The sequence below is a fragment of the Notechis scutatus genome, chromosome 2, assembly GCF_049901735.1.
Source record: "Notechis scutatus isolate UNSWTSFEM ecotype Mainland chromosome 2, rNotScu1.2, whole genome shotgun sequence".
Classification (NCBI taxonomy): domain Eukaryota; kingdom Metazoa; phylum Chordata; class Lepidosauria; order Squamata; family Elapidae; genus Notechis; species Notechis scutatus.
The window spans coordinates 201,807,981-201,829,706 of record NC_142010.1 but is presented as its reverse complement, the minus strand read 5'-3'; the positions used below and the strand labels follow the sequence as shown (position 1 = coordinate 201,829,706).

At 39.0% G+C, this 21,726-nt stretch overlaps 1 protein-coding gene across 1 annotated transcript in view; it reads right to left on the bottom strand.

Annotated features, from left to right (window-relative positions):
- Positions 1–240: 240 nt before the first annotated feature.
- OSTF1 (osteoclast stimulating factor 1) overlaps positions 241–21,726 on the bottom strand; it is a 32,846-nt gene continuing 11,360 nt past the window's right edge. Inside the window, exons 2-10 of the mRNA XM_026675171.2 lie at positions 16,031–16,077; positions 9,966–10,016; positions 9,675–9,738; positions 6,365–6,418; positions 4,738–4,845; positions 4,013–4,062; positions 3,651–3,729; positions 3,234–3,332; positions 241–2,130 (exon numbers count right to left, since the gene is read on the bottom strand). Coding sequence (XP_026530956.1) covers positions 2,072–2,130; positions 3,234–3,332; positions 3,651–3,729; positions 4,013–4,062; positions 4,738–4,845; positions 6,365–6,418; positions 9,675–9,738; positions 9,966–10,016; positions 16,031–16,077 — 611 coding nt within the window. The 3' untranslated portion in view covers positions 241–2,071. The remainder of the gene's footprint in view (positions 2,131–3,233; positions 3,333–3,650; positions 3,730–4,012; positions 4,063–4,737; positions 4,846–6,364; positions 6,419–9,674; positions 9,739–9,965; positions 10,017–16,030; positions 16,078–21,726) is intronic.

Genomic DNA, 21,726 nt, shown 5'->3' with positions numbered 1-21,726 from the left:
TAATAAACAGCACTTAAGACTAGGGAAGTCACTCAGGCACTTAAAATAAAAATATCATCCTCTCTGGCAACAAATATGAAACTGAAGGGTAAATAATGTAAGATTTTCTGCTCTTCTATGGCACTTCCAAATCCAGTGTCTCCATCTGATATCAGGGTGGGTTACATGGTTACATACATGATCACTACTTATTTTGACCTTGGCAAAGCCATGTTGGTCTAAGGAAGAACTACAATGAAGTTTCAAAGCATTTAAAAATATTTATTCATACTGAATCTTTTTCTGAAGATACTTTTGGTTTGTAGGCTTTTTTTTTACATCGCACATGAGTTCAGAAACATATCTGTCCTGAAATGAAATACTTTAAAGGTGAAAAGAAACAGGAAAGTTAAGAGCATATGGTGGAAAGAGTCATTATCATCTTGTTACAGACACAACCATAAATATCTTCCAAATTACAGTGGAATAATGAGTATCTCCAGGTAAATTTCCTCCACATTAAGTGGACAACCTGTACAAACAGAAGATTATAAACCATGGTCCTCCGTGAATGAATTGTAGTATAAATACATGAAGACTGAGTTCAGCTGGTCCCAATATTATATACTCCAGGTGTGTTTCAATGCACCTCCCATTATTGCAGCCAGGAACACTTTGGGAAAAATGATTTACTGCCACCTCTATGTTGTAATCTACAGATATAATAAAGGGCAGAAATGGATTGGCTTATTGCATCTCACTTAAGTCAGATGCTGGATTCCTTTGTAGCAACAACTTCGACCAGACATTCAGGTGAAAACGAAGACAGGTGGTGAAAATAGTACAGATAAACTAATAGAATTCTGCATGTGTTCAGTTGGACAAATGCCATATTTCCTGGCTTATTACTTAATAAAGCCATAAAGCAAGACAACTGAGGATATCTTACTTAGTTTTCTCTCCATTTAAAATTCAGGATTTGGACACACACAAGCACATCTATACATACATACATACATACATACATACATACATACATACATACATACATACACACAGAGGGCAGTGATTCTGTGAAATAAGGGACAAGAAGATGAACCATTGGGAAAATATCTCACATATACAAATTAGAGAGAAAGAGAAGGCTCAGCTTCTTTTCATCTCCAAAATTATTATTATGGATGCCAGGTTTGATGATCAAATTCTCCCTACAGTTTTTTCATTGTTGAAGACAGAATTAGGCCTCCTTTTATCCTCCAGATCCAATTGTATTGACAAGACTCCTAGAACAGTGTGGGTCCAACTTTGGCAACATTAAGATCTGTGGACTTCAGTTCCCAGAATTCCATGGCTAGCTGACGAATTCTGGGAGTTGAAATCCAACGGGTCTTTAAGTTGCCAAGGTTGGCCATCAAGGTAAAATGGCTGCATTTTAGCTGACCAAACAATCTTCCTTTCCCTTTCTCTCTCTTCCCTCAAGATTATTCCCTCCCTGTCTCATCTGTTGCTAAACAACTTTTTTTTTGTGCCATGCGAATGAACTTACAGTAATTGCAATCACAGCCAGTTCTCAAGGGAAACATTAAAGGAGTTATTTAATTTTAGGTCCCTGGACCGAGTTTTCTTTACATAACCTGCCATTAGGAGTTCTAGCACAAAGTACATCAACTTAATGAGAGACAACCTATAAATATATATGGAGGGAGAAGAGAGAGATAAGGGGTGATATGAAAATGTTATGTGGAGAATCCAAGTTCCTGAGATGTTTTCCTCCATAAAATAGCCCAAAACATGTCCTTTTATTTCCCATCCACTCCAAAAGGCTGACATCTCTAAATGCTACATCTGTTATTTAAAAGGTGATGCCTATTTTTACATAGCCCTCTTCTAGACAAATAATTTAAAAAGCAATTAGGGAATTTATAGCCTTAATGGGGGAGAGCTTTTTTTTTTATAAGGAAGGAATGTCTCCTCATACTTAAATTATAGTAGCACATATTGTGATAAAAAATATTTTGTCACAGCAGAGGAAAAGAATGTGAGAAAGAAGAAAAGAAGAAGCTATTGATTTTCAAGGCAAAATTAAGGCAATTCAATCAGAGTCTTCATCATCAAGATAGTCTTCTGCATTGCTTAATGTTCGCAATATGTCTATAAAAAAATAAGAAACAAATATAAAATTGTCAGTTTTGAGCTAGACTGATGTTTAGAAAGTATCTCCCTTTATTACAACTTCTGGTTAAGCTAAGTTTCTCACATTTCAAATATAACCCTATATTCTTAAACTAATTATATTTCAAGCATTCTCTCTCATCATTGCTTGTTTTTACTACTTTAGTTGAGCATTATGTTATATGTTTTTATATATTTTATAAGCTTTTCTATATGTTTTGATATTGTATTCTGGGGTTTTTTAATCTTGTTTTTAATTGCAAGCCATTCAGAATTATGTACTTGAGATGGGTAGCTATATAAAATGAATGAATGAATGAATGAATGAATGAATGAATGAATGAATTGGCATTAAGTCGATCAAGGCTTTTACAGGTTATACATATTTTCTTCCCCAGAGCCTGGTATTTTTGAGGGAAAAAATAAAGATAAACTACTCCTGTATTCAAAGAACAGCCACTAACCCAGCCATATCTCCTTGGCAGTAGCTGTAGCACACAATCACAGTCACCCACACCAGTCAAAAGTCTACATTTTGGGGAGTGGTGTATCATCACTTGCTTTCTCCAATCCTGCTTGGTGTCCCATGAACCTCTGTGCTGTGATATTATTAACATTCTGTTGTTATGTTGTTGGCCCTTTTCCCATTGTCCAGGAAAATATCAGTTATATCCACGTTTGGAAATTGGACTCTGTGCTTCAGGATTTAGTAGTGAGGGATGTAACGGAGAGGCTTCTCATTATCTCCAGGTCTTTTTGGGTAGACAATGGATTGGATGGAGTTTAGAAATTGCCTAACATTGCCTAGTTCACTGGTTTGGGGATTTATATGATGAGCTTGACTGAGGGAAGGAAATTTAAATCCCATTTAAAATGTCAGTGTCTTTTGGGACAAGACTAGTTATTTTCTATTCCATTACTGACTGGAATTGGGTATTGCCATGACATGCTAACCCTAGTTAAAAGTAGAAATTGTTTAGTGTATCTTCTCTTGGGGTAACCACCTGTCTACTGAAGCCTTTGGTTGCTTGGACCAGTCCAATTGTCCTGGGAGAATATATGCAAAAAAAGTAATGTCTTACCTTGCCCTTGTTTCTTTTTAAGCAAGGAAGCACAGGCAGCATTGGTAGCCATGTCCAAAGCCAGTTTTTTCTCATTGTTTCTTAAGTCTGTTCTGGCACCTTGATGAAAACAGAATACAGGACAACACTGTCCTAAGTTTGAACAGAGACATAAAATTCCTCTCACCTTACTTCTTTTCTAAAAACTGAACTAGCTTCCTGTCAAATTTGAGGTACGTAGAAATGAAAAGGTATTTATAAAATGAGACCTCTCTAGGTCAATAAAGAAGCATGACTGAAAATATTTTTACTGTTTAACTTAAGTTCAGACTCGGGCTGGTGTCATTGTGAGGACAGAGGTTGTATTTTAAAATACAAATTTCTTGGTAAACAGAGACATTTAACCCAAAATTTGGGTTATGTTCAGAAATACAGTACCTTTTCCTAGCAAAATTTCTACAATATCTTCATAACCTTTCCATGCAGCAGCATGCAGAGCTGTGTCTCCCAGTTTATTCTGTAAAAGGAGAATAAAAGTAACCTTAAAGGAAAAAGGAAATTAGCTGTTATGTGTATCTCTATACTATAGTTTGTATAGCCAAAATGATGGCCAAGGAAGTCGCACTGTGTTCATTTGTTTTTAATGTTTATTCAATAAAATTTATATATATTTTTTAAAAAAATAAAAATAAAAATATAACCTTAAAGGTTGGAAAGGATCCGTTTTGATCATTTCAATTGCAACCTGATACATTACTGCAAAGCAATTCTTGAAAGCCAATCAGTGTATCATTTCCTACCTGTTGGTTTAGTTCTACCTTTGGCTGTGTCAATAACACTTCCACGATGTCTACACCAAATGAAGAAAAAAAAATGGAAAACTTCATGAGAAATTAGGAAAGCCAAGACTTTGAATTAATCAGCAAAAAGGCTCACTTTTTCATTGTTAGATTTGGGGAAATTAACTGGAAAAGACTCCAATAATAACTGAACTCACTAACTCAATAAACGAAACATCTAGGAAAATTACCCTTTGGTTTAATTAAGGTATAATATATGTTTTTAAAGAAAAGAGTAAGAAAGTCAAATTGTGCTTTCCAATCCAATATGTGAACAACATTTTTCATTTCACTAAATTTTGCAATCCAGTCAAAACAGACACCTAAAATTTGTGAATATATTTCACATTAAATCAATCTGTCTGTCTCTCTGTCTCTCCCACCTACCCTCCCTCCCTCCCTCCTTCCCTCCTCTCCTCTCTCTCTCTCTCTCACACACACACACTTTCTCTTTCCCTCTCAATCACTCTTTCTCTCCATTCCCCCTCTTTTTCTCTCTATGGTAAAACGAAAATTCTAAGCATAGAAAATGGCATGCGATAGTGAATATAGAAATAAATTTTTAAGAGATAAAAATACATATGCAAGTAGAATATGGATGCAAACTGTTTTTGCAAAGCGAGGGACAAGATTGGTTTTTAATGTTGAAAACAATTAGGCTCAGAAATTGAAAATAATTTCTCTACCTTTGTGTCCACCATGAGATGCCCAATACAAGGCAGTGCTTCCAGCTTTATCCAAGCCATTGACACCAACTTTGTTATCCAAACATTCTCTCAACCAGCTCAAGTTTCCTGAAAAATAAGAAAATATGTATTAAATATTAAATATAACATATCTAAAAATTAGCAGAAAACCAGTTGGAACTATCAACAGGGAATTACTTCATGGCAAAACAAAGTTGCCATTGAGGACAGAATTCACAAGACAACTTCTGTATCTTCCAACAGATGAAATAGACTGAGGTAAGAAACTGATCTATTCCAAAGCATTACGGTATTAATCAACATCTCTACAAATGTATCTGGAAATAAGTTTCTTGGAGTTTGTTCTTAATAAAACTGATGCATTGGCACTTTCAAATTAATTCCACTCATAAAACTTTAAATGAATTTTAAATGCAATACCTAATATAGTCCTTGTTTTGTTTCACTAGTTTATTTTTATTAGGTATCTGTGTGTTCATGCTAAAAAACCTATTAAGGCAAATTCTATTATGTCACATCAGTTGCCAAATCAATTCATTAAAATAATGAATTATTCAATACTATACGTTATCAGAATAGCACTTGTTTTGATCAATATGTTTATAAATATAGAAAAATAAAATTGAGTAAAATAAAGCCAGAGAATATATTCCCCTAACCTTTGACTATAGTAGGCCAAAGACATCCTTGGAATGGATACTTGTATCAACCAACCAAAGCTGCATTGCACCACTGCAACACAAGAATCTCCCCTTTTGTAAGTACATCATGATGCCATGTGTATGTACAAGAGGAGTGGAATATGAGTTGTGATACATGACACTGGTTTTTGACCATTTAGATAAAAGCCTTCAATCCTGGACCTATTTCCAGATGCTGATGAAAGAAGTTATATTCCCACACATCTGGACAGCATCAAGTTGTACAAAGGTGCATCATAAACATGGGGGCCAAAAATACAGAAATAACAAAAGAGTGGGAGGGAGATTGCATATTTTTCTTTTGAACAGAGGAAAGGATTAAAATAAGTCAGCTAACCCAATCTCTCTCCCACTTCTCACATCAAACACTTCTCACTCTCATACTATCCACCACTGTTTATCTGCCATAAAGGTAAAGATAAAGGTTTCCCCTGTCCAGTTATGTCCAATTCTAGGGGTGTTGCTCATCTCTGCTTCCTAGTTGAAGGAGCCATAGTTATCTGAAGATGCTTCTATGGTCATATGGCCAGCATGGCTATATGCCGAGGCGCACAGAATGGCGTTACCTTCTCACTGAAGTAGTACCTACTTATCTACTTGCATTTGCATGCTTTTGAATTGCTAGGCTTTGGAGGGGCTGGGGCAGGAATGGGAGTTCATCCCATCAGGTGGTACTTGGGTGTCTTGAGCTGCCAATCTTCTGGTTGACAACCCCAGCATCATTACAGCATAAATTATAAGGGAACTCAGCCCCCCCTCTAAAGCAGATGGAGAAGAAAGAAGCAAAAAAACTGGTGTTCTGCAAAAACCAGCAGAATGTGTGCTTTTAATAAACCCCAACAAATTGATCTGTTTCAGCCTAGAAATCAGATGAAGTCCTTTGTCAATATTGACCCTATACCTACCTCTCTTGGCAGCTTCGTGTAATGGATTGTCAATGGATTCTGCTTGTTCAGCCACTAAAACAAAAGGAAAAAAATACATGCCAATGTAGCCATTTGTATTAATCTGTCTCTTAATGGGCTGAAGATAATAGCACTAATATATTTAAAGTCCATCAATAAACTTGAAACTTCTACCATCATGCCCCAAAGCTCTACTGAATTTGGATATCTTTAATGGAGTTCCTTGTAAGCAAAAACTATTTACTTAAATGAGAAAAAAATGAACTATACCTGCAGTAGAACTGCACACTCTGATATTTGAAAAACCTGGGAAGGTCCAGCCCAGAACCTTGGGTACATAATAACATGTTCAGTGCATACAGAAAATGCTGATCTGTAGCATTGATTTATCTAAGAACACACAATTTGCTATGACGAATTAAAAAGATGAACACCTATACACAATTGTACTGTTCTCTCTAAATATTCTGGGATACAGTTAAAATTGTTATTTGATTAAAAAAAAACCAATGATTGCAGTATACTGCAATAAAAGTGAATCCATTTGTATTCAAAACAGGGATAGGAGTTTCCTTTGAACTAATGGTCTATGTCAGGGCTCCCCAACCTTGGCAATTTTAAGACCCATGGACTCCCAGAATTCTCTAGCCAGACTTGCAGTTTTTGAGTGTTGTTCCAGGAATGGCACTCCCCCATTCTTAAAAAAGAAAATGAAGAAAGCTGGGAAAAATATCAAATTTGATTTGATTTAATTCACATTTAGTTTAAATTCACTTTATAATATGATTTCTTCATCCTTCATCATTTGAGAATATCCCTTTTTTGACACCTTTGCACTGCATCTGGATAACAATTTTGGGATTTTGTAGGGTTGATATCCAAGGCTTTTGGGCTTCATTTAGTCTTCTCTTGTTCCTACAATAGGCATTTAACTAAAATACTATGATAATAAGAACAAAAAAATAACAGAAGTGTGAGATTCAATTCAACTATGGTTCACAATTTGGAAAATAAGTCCCATGTTTTGAGCATTTGTTTCTACAGCTCAAAAGGATGAGAGTAGTTCTAGCTATTGAACTCAGAAATGGTATTTAAAGCATGAAGTTTATGCATATCCTATGGGAATCTGCACAGGAGGGATTGATATGGTGTTTTACGCACTCTGCCCTTTTGTAGCAAAATAAAAAATAAAATATTTTTTTGATAGCAGACAAGAACACTACAAAATGCAGAAGCCTTTGTCCTTGCTCCATCTCTTGCTAAATTTGAATATGAAACAAAATTGAGTAGGACAGTTGAAATTCCAGAAGACATTCAAAACTATCTACTGGTAGAGGGATTAGAGAAATGGGCTGGAAAATGATTTTGAATTTTAACAAGACCCAAATGCTAAATTCTTCATATAAGTACATAGGCATAATTTATGGGACACTGATTTATTAATGTTTGGTGATAGATAGATAGATAGATAGATAGATAGATAGATAGATAGATAGATAGAGGAGAGAGAGATAGATAGATAGATAGATAGAGAGAGAGAGAGAGAGAGAGAGAGAGAGAGAGAGATTTGGAACAAGAGTTCATTTCAAGACTAATATGAGTCAGCAGGGTAATATAACTGCTTAGAACAGGGGTCTCCAACCTTGGCAACTTTAAGACTCGTGGACTTCAACTCCCAGAATTCCTCAGCCAGCTTAGCTGGCTTTGGGAGTTGAAGTCCACGAGTCTTAAAGTTGCCAAGGTTGGAGATCCCTGGCTTAAAAGGCAAATGCATGTTCAGATTATATCAAATAGGATTTCTAAATGGAAGGAAATCACTTCTTTCACATGATTTGCATTGGTCAGACCACAAATGAATACTGCATGCAATTCACTGAACTATACTTCAACAAAATTTTAGAGCAAGGATCTTCAAATTTGGCAAGTTTAAGACTTGTGGTCTTCAACTCCCAGAATTCCTGAGCTAACATGACTGGAAGAGGAATTCTGGGAATTGAAGTCCACAAGTCTTAAAGCTGTCAAGTTTGAAGACCCCTGTTTTAGAGAAACCAGAAGGGCCAACAGACCATAAGAATGACCCCAGGGTTAGAAACCTGAGTTTTGTGAGGTGAGACTGAGACTAGTGTGTATGTTTAGCTTTTGAAATAAGACAACTGAAGTGGAGATGTTATAACAGTTTTTAGATACCTAAAGGATTGCCATACAGAAAGCTTTCAAGATCTAGAGTGCTGGTAATAATAGGCCTTACTTTACTGAGTTCCTAAAATTAAGAGCAATTTGATTTTTGAAGGTTAAAGCATTTCAAGTAACAATCCTCAGACTGTTTCTAGTAAGAAACAATATCATATTATAATTTAATGCTTGTATGAGTTAAGTAGCATAGCAGCAGCTACATCCTTTACTCAAACTTGCTTAGTTACGATAGTTTCAATAGTCAAATCAACAACGAGAGCTTGGATATTGTGAATGGCACAATACAGTCATTCTTGAAGCAGCTCTTCATAATCTATCCAGGCTTGTTTCTGAATATCCTTTGAATCTAGGAGATGGTTTGTAGCTACTGAAGATAAGAGAAATATGAGTATCTTTGCACCATAAGCAGAATTTATCATCTAACATTTGGATCCCAGCCAAAGGATTCAATGGGCTGTGAATAGTCCAGGAATCTTGATTTCTCAGAAATTCTCATTCAGAGCAATAGACTACCAGGCCTCTTTTAAGAATCACCGTTAACTTGTTCAGAGCTTAAGCATGTATACAAAGCCATCCTGGACAGGTAATCTCAAAACAAAATGTCCCTATATTTAACTTTCCAACAGCTTCCCTTTCTGGTCAGTAAATCCTAACTTTTAACATTGCACAGGACACCCTTAACAAGACTTTGAAATTATAGCAGGTATTTCTATAATGTCAAGGGTGCTATGATAAAATGGTAACTACAATCAGAAAACAAATTTTCTAAAAGATAAATGGTTGAACTAAAAAAAAAATCAATAATCTAAAATCAAGGGAGAAGTTAAACAAAGCAAGGACCAAGAAACTTGGCCAACAGAATATAACGTTCCTAATGTATTGCTCAGAATCCCAGTTTTAATTCTACTCACAGATGTACCTGAAAAGGGCATTATTATTCTTATGGTTGGTCACATAGTTAGCCGGATGTTTAGACTGAATTTTGCACTTTTATTCACCTATTGGATCCTTCCCAAGGACCTGGTATAGGCCAGGTGTTGTTGTCTCATGGTGTTAAAGGACCATTATTTTTATTTTGCTTCACAACTATCTCTCGGAACACTATTCACAAAATTACCATAGTTACTGGGGATTAGTCCAGTTCTTCCTTTACAGGTTCCTTTCCACCAGTTTGTGTCACTCTGGAGAAAAAAGAAATCAGTGCTGAAAAAGGCAACTAGGAGTTCAATGGTCACTTTATTCTCTTAAGGACAGAGTGGTTTAGTGCAGGGGTCTCCAATCTTAGCAACTTTAAGACTTGTGAACTTCAAGCAAGGCTGGCTGAGGAATTCTGGGAGTTGAAGTCCACAAGTCTTAAAGTTGCCAAGGTTAGAGACCTCTGGTTTAGTGGCTTTATTTATCAACTCACCATATCAGAAATGTAGATGATGTCTCCTTCTTCAAAATACAGTTCATCTGGCTGGAGCAATAAATACATTGCATTAGTTAAAGAATTGACTTAAATTACATGACCTTTTTTCACTGACAACTCCAATTCCAATCCTTGCATCCCAAGTCAAAAAAATTGCAATTGTGCATCCTAGTACGCATGGTTAAGAGACTCGGTGGCTTGTATGATTTAGCCCTGTCCTTTCAGAGGACAATATCCCCGCAATCCATCTGCTGGTTAGTAAGTCCTCTTTGGGTTTTTTCCTGGAAAGAAATTGTGCAAAAGGACTTGAGATTCCATTTATCTCCCTGTCAGCAGGATTTCCATGGAAAACTAAATAGAACCAAATTATATGGGGGTGGAGGGGACGGACAAGCCAGCAAATAAAATACTGAGTTCCAAAAAAGCTTAGATGTGGTGGGGAAAGGGGGGGGGGGGGAATTACCCAATTGTTGGGCACAGGTCCATTCTAAAATGTTATCATTCCTCCCTCCCAGTTACAAGACAGATTTGATCGAATTACATAATAACAGAGTTGGAGGGGAGTGCGGAGGTCTTCTAGCCCAAACCCTTGCTCAACCAGGAGATCCTATACCATTTCAGACAAATGGTTGTCCAATCTCTTCTTAAAAAATTTCCAGTGATGGAGCACCCACAACTTCTGAAGGAAACCCATTCCACTGATTAATTGATTCCATTGTCAGGAAATTTCTCCTTATTTCTGGGTTGGTTCTCTTCTTGATCAGTTTCCGTCCATCTTCTCCTGCCTTCAGGTGCTTTGGAGAATGGATTGACCTCTCCCTCTTTTTTGAGGCAGCACCTTAGAAATTGGAATATTACTAGAACACCACTCCTAGTTCTTCTTTTCATTAAACCTAGAGTGGTGTTATTTTATTTTATTAATTTTTAATTGCTAAATTTCACATGAAGTCATAGCAATGTACACTAACAATAGAAAATAATTGTAAAAACCACTTTGCCCTTTGATTCCAAGTGTGCACGCCCACATCCACTCAATGCCTATATACCCATGTTTTCAGAAACACACATATGCTCACATATCCCACAAATTGAGGCAAGATATATATTGTATTCATATTGTAATCACTGTCCTTCCACTTGGGATACAGCAACAAAATGAGAATACTGTCGTCTCTTGCTGCCATCTACTGATTACTGGTGGAAAAATACAGTACAACAGAAGAGTAAAACTGCATATGAATCAAATTGAAATAGCAAATGCTCCTTATTTTTATTGATCTATTGATGCTGAAAAATAGCTATGTCATTGTGTTGAAGGTGGAACCAAGTACAAGAATGAATGTTGATGATGTGGATTTTGCTGCATAGCTAAGAGCAGCCATCGGAAGAAGGTAATGTAAAATACTTGTACCACTTTATACTACACTGGTTAAGACCATACTTGGAATACTCCATCCAGTATGGGTCATTACAATACAAAAAAGATGTTGAAACTCTAGAAAAAGTGCAGAGAAGAGCAACAAAGATGATTAGGGAACTGGAGTAAAAACTTACAATGAACGTTGGCTGTGTCTAATCTAACAAAGGACTAGGGATGACATGATAGCAGTCTTCTAATATTTGAGGAGCTGTCACAGAGAAGAGGAGTCAACCTATTATCCAAAGCTTCTGAGGGCAGGACCAGAACTAATGGATGGAAGCTTATTAAAGAGAGATCCAACTTAGAATTAAGGAGAAATTTCCTGACACTGGAATCAATTAATCAAGGGAATGGGTTGCCTCAGAAGTTGTAGGTGCTCCATCACTGGAGGTTTTTAAGAAGAGATTGAAGAGACATAGGGACTCCTACTTGAGCAAGAGATTGGATCAGAAAACTTCCAAGATCCTTTCCAACTCAGTTATTCCAGAGCAGGGATTCATAACTAAAGGACTGAACATCTGCACTGCTGTTGTAATCAGAATAAGAGGCCACAGACCTGTGTCATGTGCTGTCAGTCTGAAACTCTCATATCTCTCTGAGGGAAAACACTTTGAGAGTTGGGCTGCCAAGAGCATTCTCAGTCTGCCTTTGAGCCATCCCCAGCTATTCTTTCACCACCTCTCTCTTCACTGTCATTCACATACAGCCAGTAACAAACCCCAAAGCAGTCATATAATGAGATCACAGAAGTGGCTAATGGCTCTCCAACACTATTTGCGATCTGCTGCGGTTTAGCTGCATCTGTGAGTCTCTTGAATTATAGATACACAGGAAAGGGATTTATAGGGGCCAGCGAGGTTCTGTGTTTCCCTAGACTAGGAGCTAGGTTCCCTGGTTTTGTGGTGAGACAGAGGTGAAAAACGCTGATTGGTTTTGCAGTTCTCCCTCAGGAACTTGGACAAAATAAAGAGGACCTGCATGCAAATGGCAGATTACTGAATCAGAAGTATTGTAAGGAGTAAAAATAAGGGCAGTGTAGAAGTATGGTTTTGAGCATACGTGTAATTTTTAAAAAATGTATTGGTTCCTTCTAAGTATGTGAAAAGGGAAAATAAAAGAGAGCATGGGGCAGAATAATTTAATGGTCAATGAGATAGGAAATAAGCCAAATCAGGAGTGTCAAACTGAAGGCCGGTGGGCTAAATCCGGCCTGTGAGATATTTAGTTCTGGTCCACAGGTCTACCCTAGAAACAGTGAAGGAATGATCCAAGGTGCTTCTGCAGTGAAAACAGAGGTTGGGAGGGATGCATGTGACCTTCCCCAGGGTCCATTTTCACTGACAGAATGCTGGAGGAGGCCGTTGCAGCCGAAAAGGGAGCCCGGAGGACAATGGATCCCCCCAAGTGCCCCCCCCTCGACATGAGTGACACCGATCTGGTCATGCCCCCGGCTTCCTCAAGGTCAAACACAACCCTGATGCAGCCCTCAATGAAATTGAGTTTGATACCCCTGACCCAAATGATCTTATTTACAAATTTACTTGAAACTGGGACCTTACTGAGCAGTTTATTATTCAACATTTGCTATCTTACCGTGTTTCTCATATAATAAGGCCGGGTCTTATTTTTTTTTGAGCCCCGAAAAAATGGCTAGGCTGTCTTTTCGGGGGTGACTTAATTCCCCCCCCTTGCATCTTTGGGCGGGTGGGCAGCGACGGCTTGGATGTTGACCTCGGCGTTGGTGGGGCACTTCGTATTGGGGTCAACGCAGGCAGCACCATATCTGGGTGTGCAACAAAAGTAGTTCCTAATGGCAAGGCCCCCCACCTTTCCCCCCCATTTCGCATGTTTTAATATGGGCCTTAATTTCGGGGGAGGGGCTTAATTTCATTTCATGCCTATAAAACATGCTGGGACTTCCTATTGGGGGAGGCTGTATTGTTGGAGAAACAGGGTATTTCTACGCTAACCTAACGTTTAGCGAAAGTTTAATGGAGAACTGGTAAAATGCAGGATCCTACAAGGCTTGAGCTGAACTGAAGTAACTATATCTTTCCAAACAGCTCATTGATTCAGTTTATTTGAATAGATTTTGGTGCGTGCGGCTTTGTGGGTGGGTATTTTAGGGAAGTAAAATAGAAAAAAAAAAATGAAGTGGGAATTTACATTTTAATGTACCAGTGGTACAGCATAAATACAGGAAACTGGCAGAAATCCAGAAAGGGATATAATGCAAAGGTTGTAGCCTTCAATAGAAGGTAATGGCTGGCCTTTTTCTCAGATCCTGACAGGGATCTCAGCTAAAACCCATTTATTGCCTTCTATTGAAAGCTATAGCCTTTCCATTACCGTATTGCCGGCGTATAAGACGACTTTTGCCCTAAAAACATGCCTCCAAGTGGGGGTCGTCTTATACGCCGGTAAATACATTGTCACTCGGTGCAAGAGCGACGGGGCGGAGCTCCGCAACTTGCGAAGCCCCTTCAAGCCCAGCCGGAGTCTCTCTTCCTCCTCCTCCCACCCACCCACCCACCCTCCGCCCGGCTCGGGCGCTTGCGAGGCCAATCTGGAGGTGGGGTGGGGTGGAGCCGGAGGGTCTCTGGTGGGGCCGTCGCCCAGCCAGCCCGAGCCGCGGTAATGGCCCGGGGAGTGGGGGAGAAGGTGGTGGGGGTGGACTGTGGCGCCCCTCCTTCTGGGCAGCGGGGCGGGGGCGGCAATTTGCTCCTCCCGCTTCTCCCTCCCTCTTTGAAAGACCAGGAGGGCTGTGCTTGGGGCGGGGGGTGTCCTCAGGAAGTTCCTGATGGGACCCCGCTGGGCAGGGCCACCCGGCTCCCGAGCTGCTTTCCAGGGTCCCCTTGGGAAGAAAAGGGTCCGGTGGGCGGTGGAAGAAGGCGCGCGCCCTCCTCCCGCCCCTGTCCCGTCCCGTCCCTCCTCTTGTCCCCTCCTCCCCCCGCTTGAGAAAAAGATATATCCCTTTCTGAATTTCTGGTTGCAGAAGACTTAAGGGTAGGCTAATGCACATACAGACAATGTAATGAAGAAATGGTGTAGGGTCTCCTGCTCGGGCGGGAGGTTGGACTAGATGACCTACAAGGTCCCTTCCAACTCTGATGATCTGTTATCTATTAAATGGGGAACTTAGGGGCAAGATCACTTGCTCAGCTTAAAGCTTAATGAAAGCGTTATAAGTTTGCCTTAAACTTATTTGGGAAAAATAGCCTTCATTCACAACCATAACTAGAAATTCTGCCCATTTTATTATTGCAAAAGAATAAAATAAAATCTTTTTCGGGTCAAACTTGACACCCAGAATCAGCATGGATACTTTTGTCAGAGTTATCTATCAGAGAAAGCAGCAGGGAAAAATAATAAAATTGTGTTGTCAGGCTGCAAACTTTGCTCCTTTTGTATGGGTGTTGTGATGTCACACACAAATATGGAAGGGGCAGACCTTTTGTTGCAATGCCCGTTTTGTAATTTGGATGAAATGGTCAAATGTTTAGCTTTATTCCTGGTATAGCTTCAGCCCTGGTAGTATTGAGAGGCTCCCATCCAAGTACTAACCAAGCCTAAACCTAGTTATCTTCCAATCACAGACAATATCAGCTAAATGATGGCTCTGCTTAGATGAAATGATGAAATAACAGCTAAGAGAATATTATCTCTACAATTTACCCAAGCCACAACAAAGGCTCAGAAAGTGTGCACAAGACAGTGTAATAAAAGATACAAACATCTTACAAGCAAGAGTTGCATCTTTCATCCCAATACTTTTATTTGATCGATCGGAGCAAACAAGCAGAACCCTAATCTCTTCCTGGTCTCCCTAAGGTGCATCAAAAGTAAGCGATGAGGCTTAGATTCTTTCATAATCCTCTAAATTCCAGATTTCTAAATGTCACAGGTTAAGCTCAATGACACTGAGGAAAGACAGACATTGGGAAAAACAAGATCCAAGACATGATGTAACTCAGCACAATAGCAGACTAGTAATTTCTCTCAGGTTACAGAAATGGATTGATTTAAAACATTAGCATACCATTCACCATTACAAAATCTCAGCGAGGTTACACTCAAATTCAACTCATGAAGACAGTTAGGTTAAAATAACCAAAGAACGCGTACCTCAAAACTTTGTATAAAATCTGAAGATAAATGCAGAGGGAGGAGGTGGACCCAAGATTGTTTTAAAAGAATTTCTTCTTAATTCTTAGTGGTTACAAAGGCCGCTTGCAATCATGAGACACTTCCTGTTATACTTCTGTTAGCCGTTTGAACTGTTTGTTCAGGAATGACTGGATCAGTTGGCAGGATTTGCACAATCAAGGCCTGAACCGCATGCCAAAATATGATTTAGCAATGAAAAGGCTGAGCTGTCTTACTACACATAGCATCCATTTTTATTTGGAAGCCAAAGCACAATCTGCAGGTCATGTGATGAAATTCTCGGTAAATATGAATGAAGAACAAACAACAGCTTTAATCTAAAAAATAAAAATGGGATGATATTTCATCTCCTCAAGGGAAATACGTATATTCCTTCCCATCTTTCATGTTCACAAAAAATAGGCTGGACCAAGTTACCCCTTAATATGCAAATTTTCCTTTTTTACGTATCTTTAAAAAGTAGAAATATACTTACTGTTCTGGGTTCAAATGTATATAGGGCTCGAAAAACTTTCACCTGCCCTAAAATACAGAAAGAAATAAGCATTAACCAGAGAATATTTCTCCTTGACAGAGTTGAAGTACAGAGTCTGGATTCCTGTTTTTTTAATGTTTATTTTCTTCCTTTTTCCTTGTAGTATTACAAGTTGCATGAAAGCTGACATGAATTTCATTTCTTCCAGTCCCTAGAGGAAAAAAAACCCCAGAAAATTGTGCTAATGCTCATAAGTTTGCTACTAAAGTGTGACAGTGTAATTCTCTGTGGGCTAGAAACATGGCATTTGGAGCATATATGATTGAGCACTTCTGATTGATCAGTATGGTTCCCAAGCAAACAACAATACTAGTTTAACTGCAGAAATTCTATGGTTATTCAGTATGGTATAATATTAGGGGCATTTATAGATGACAACTAATTTTGGATAGCCCTTAAAAACAGGGAGAAAATCTACAAGTCAGCACTGACCAAATAGCTCATGTTAAAAACAGCGGTGTACTGGCCATCTTACCTGCCAACTTAAGAATCTTTTTGGTGACCAGGAAGCAACAGTTAGAATGGATTAAGGAGCTATTAAAAATTCAAATTTGGGAAAATCTGTAACATATGGTCCCTCTATGTATCTAATCTATGCAAAATATATTCTAAGAAATGTTACAAGATTTCAAGAAATAGATATAGAAACCTACTTTTATGTCAAAAGAAAAAATTAAGCCAATGCAAATAGGCAGCTATAAAGTTGAATTAGTAACAAGAGTTGATCTTCCTACGTCAAAAAAATTCACAGGAATGGTAACTGCAGATATAATATAAAGAGATGACTGCTTCTTGGAAGAAAGAATATGACAAATCTAGACAAATATTAAAATATAGAGGCATCAAACAGACAATAAAGCTACTATGTATATATATGTATGTATGTATGTATGTATGTATGTATGTATGTATGTATGTATGTGTATAGATATATATATATATGCATACTGTATGTATATGTATTATCAGCTTTGTTTGGTATTTCCCACGTCATTATAGTTGTGCTTTAAAGTTGTAGCAACGTTTGGCAGAATCTCATCTGCCATCATCAGGCTTCTGTATAGTGTTTGTACAGAAGCCTGATGATGGCAGATGAGATTCTGCCAAACGCTTGCTACAACTTTAAAAGCACAACTATAATGACGTGGAAAATATCTGAACAAAGCTGAATACCATACATATAAATACCCGCAAAACTTAAGAAAACACACACACACACACACACACACATATTTGTTTTCGTAGATTTTCATGGGTACAGGTATGTAGGTCTAGGTGTGTTCGGGTCTTTTCCCGTTAAGAGTATCTTGGTGACGTTTCGGCGAGGTCCCACTCGTGTTTTAACAGCTTGGGTAATGGGTTGTGTGATGGACTTGCGAGTTCTTTTGTTGTGGTATCCTGGGTCCTGCGTTGTAATCTCCTGGGTCATTTGTGTTTTGATCTCTTTTCCATTAGCCTCCTGTGTAGTAAGGGCTTGGGTAATGGGCTGTGTGATGACCTTCTGAGTTCTATTGTTTTGACATCCTGGGTCTTGTGCTGTAATTTCCTGGGTCGTTGGCTGTGTTGCAACATCCTGAGGTTTTGTGGTGTAACCTCCTGAGTTCTGTGATGTGATATTCTGAGCAGGTGGCTGTGATGTGACATTCCGGGTTTTGGTTTGGCTCCAAGTTTGAGGCCTGGATATGTCTTCATGGCATGTGTCCGTTTGCTTGGTTTGGGGGTCAGGGTGTGTGGCAGCTGGTGATGCAGCTGTGGTCTGGTTTCTGGACAGTGGTTGCCTTTCATCTATGGGATGGGTTTGGGTTTGAGTCTGGTGAGGGAGATTGGTGGTGGCGTCATGTGTTGTTTTGGGTCTGGTGTTGGTTTTCATGGCTGGGACTCACTTGTTGATAAGGGCTAGTTTCCAGATGTCTGGTAGGCGGGAGGTATCGTCCTGTTTATTCATGTTATGGGGGTGTTTCATTATTTCGATGGCTTCCCTGATTATTCTCTTGTTGAAGTGTTCAGTATTGGAGATTAATTTGGTTCCCTCAAAATTAATTTCATGTCCTGTGGCTTTAAGGTGCTGGAAAAGGGAGGAAGTTTTTTCTTCTTTTCTGATTGCATTCTTGTCTTCTGCGATGCATGCATTTATTCTCCTGTTTATTTGTCCAATGTATGTGGCTGGGCAATTGTTGCATGGTTTTTCATAAGCTCCTTGGTTTTCTAGCTGGATGTTGTCTTTGGGGTTTCTTAGGATGTTGTTTCTCAGTGCCGAAGGCTGTCCTGATACTGTGTTTGCGGAGAATTTTGCTGATTTTATCTGTGGTGCCTTTGATGTACGGGAGGAGGGCGATACCGTTGTCCTGTTCTGTGTCTCGGTTTCTGGGGGGTGTCTCCTTTAGGATTAGGTTGGTAATTGTGTTTCTTTGGAATCCGTTGGAAATTAATACATTAGTGAGGGTGTGTAATTCTGTTCTCAGGTGGTCTTTGTCAGCTAGGCATTTGGTTCTGGTGATGAGGGTCTTGGCTATGGAGTTGATCTGTGTAGGGTGATGATGGGATTGTGCGTTTAAGTAGAGGTTGGTGTGTGTGTTTTTCTGGGGATGGTGTGTCCTAGGGAGCCATTGGTTTTTTTGTAAATTAGGACATCCAGGAAAGGAAGTTGGTTGTTAGTTTCTGTTTCCATGGTGAATTGTATTTTGGGGTGTAGGCTGTTGAGGTGTGTAAGGAAGTTGTCTAGTTTTTCTTTCCCATGTGGCCAAATTACGAAAGTGTCATCTACATATCTAAGCCAGAGTTTGGGTTTGTGTTCGGATTTGTCTAGAGCATTGGTTTCAAAGTGTTCCATGTATAGGTTAGCGATGACGGGTGAGAGGGGTGATCCCATAGGTACTCCTTCTGTTTTTATCTTTGTCCATTGTAGATGAAGTATGTGTTGGTTTGGCAGTGGTTGGTCAGATCTAGGATGTGTTTAGCGGGGTTGTATTTGTTTTGGGTGGCTGTCAAGGCTTCTTTAATAGGTACTTGGGTGAAGAGGGATATGACATCGAAGCTCACAAGTAGGTCGCCGGGTTGTAGATTTTGTTTCTTTATTGTTTCTATGAAGTGGAAAGAGTTTTGTACGTGTGACGTGATGGATTCTGTGTAGGGCTGGAGTTGTTTGGCGAGAAATTTGGCAAGATTCTGTAGAGGTGAGCCTATGGAGCTGACTATGGGTCTGAGTGGTGTTCCTTCTTTGTGTATCTTGGGGAGGCCATAGAGTTTAGGGCATCTGGGTGATTTTTCTCTGGGGATGATTCTTTGCTGGATCCCTTCACTGATGGGGGAAGGCTTTTATTTTGGATTTGGTGGTTTTTTTCCAGGTAGGTGGTGGGGTCAGTATTTAGAGGTTTGTAAGCGGGGTCTTGGAGTAGGTTGGATAGTTTGGATTGGTAGTCCGATGTGTTCATCATGACTGTGGTGTTGCCTTTGTCTGCTGGGAGAATGATTATGTTGTCTTTCCTCAAGTTGGTGAATGCTTTTTGTTCTTCTCTGTGTAAGTTGCTTCTGGGTGGACTGCTGGAGCAGATGACATTGGTGACTTCAAGTCTAATTTTATTGGCTATATCTGGGTTAATTTTGGTTAGGCTAGCTTCAACTCCTCATATAATGTTTTCGGTGGGGATGCGTTTGGCGGTGACTGCAAAGTTGAATCCCTTGGAAAGGACATTGGTTTCTGCTCTGGTGAGGGTTCTGTCTGATATGTTGTGTGCTGTTTGTTTCATGCGCTGTTGTGGGGGGTGGGGTGGGCTTCTGGTGTTTCTCTAGTCTGTGGAGTTTGCTGGTGTGTGTGTCTATCTTGTGGGAGGTTTCTGTTTTGGCTCTCCATAGGGCTAGTTGTTTGGATTTGTCCCAGAGTGCTGGGTGGATTTTGTTGCTGAGTTTGAGGTGGAGAGTAAGTAGGTCCCTGTTGGTTTGGTCTAGTAGAATCTTTTCCTGTGGAGTTTGTTTCTGATTAGGGCTAATTTCATTTTTTTCAGGATCCTTTCAGTGGCTGAGGTTTTGGAATGGAATTTGAGTTGGAAGCATGTGGGGATCACTTTTTTGTCTCGGCAATTGCGTTGGAATGTGAGGTCACATAAGATGGTGGCTCTTCAGACTTTGAGTTTCTCGTAGGTCCTGGTCAGCTGGAAGGTTTCAGCCTGAAGATGGCGAGTGGAACCTCAATGAAACGTTGCCAAGGTACTCTCAATCTTACACGGGAAAAGACCTGAACACGCCAAGACCTGCACACACACACACACACACCCCTGGTAATTATTTTTAAAAATATCCATATATCCCATTAATGGTCATGTATAAGTCCAACTGCAGTTAAGCTGACCCTCAATACCAATGAAAAATATATACTTTTGGATTATTACGGATAAGCCAATTATTAAAATTAGAACACAAAACATTTTGAGGTTTAGTTTTATTTTTAGTGGTATTTTGTTAAAACTTCAAGGGTTGGCTTATCGTAGATAGGCTTATATGAGATTATATATGGTACATATACACTAGCACTGATTTAGCTAGTCAGGATAATGAAATGTCTGCAAGAAAACAAGCAAGCTCAGAGAGCATCAAGGGTCCCTCATACATGTTGCTAAGGCTATGGTCTTCTCACTGGTCACACGTGGCTGTGAAAGCTGGACCACCAAAAAGAAACATTGCTTTTTTTGAATTGTGGTACTGCAGAAAATGGTTGAGAGTACTTTGAACTGCAAGAAGAACATTTGATTAAAAAAAAAAATAGCAACAATATGACAAATACATGCATATCCTTTCCTTGGGACTTTTATTTCCTCTATCTGCATTTTTGGATAAATCTATGACAAATATAACTTCTCCAATTGCTATAGCTTTTAATTATAGCTAATTTGGATGAGGTACTAGACTACTCAAATCACAAAAAGACGGGTACCGATCTGTCTGGCCCGTTCTACCCATTTGAGATGGTATAACATCTAACAATTAGGTTTTACTATTCGTTCTTCCCATAGTGAAATAACATTATATTTAAAAAGCACGAACAATATGTTTTATTGATTTTGGTGGGCCTTAGGGTCACAAACTAGATGGGACTATTACAAATCTCAATGTTTGTTTTGCTCCATTCATACAAACAGTAGAGGTGTACAAACAGTATTATAGAGAATAAATCATCAAGAGGCACCATGCAACATCAGAACAAGGAAGCCCCTATTATCTGGCAGTAGATATCTTGAAATACTAGTACAAGTGTGATCAAGTGTTAATCTGTAATGTGTGTTATTATTTTCACTCCTTTCATCATAGAAAACTCATGAGGAAGAAAATTACACGCCGATTATTTCTGTGTTTTCTTCTGCTTATGTCAACAGGAACCACAAATGATGTGGACTGGTTTTTTTGGGATTTTGCTGCAGTGCAGATTTCTTAAAAGGACATGTCCAGGCAAAAAGTGGTTATATGGATTTTCAATCCATTTCTTTATAGCTTGCTTTAAAAAAATGTTAACTCCTGCACAAAGTTCATAAAAAGAAACAACCCAGCATTTGGATATCACCAGCAGAGATGGGATCATTGCAATTAGCCTCTACTCATCCAAAATAAATGTTTATGTTCTCTCAAACAATTTTGGGCAAAAGTAA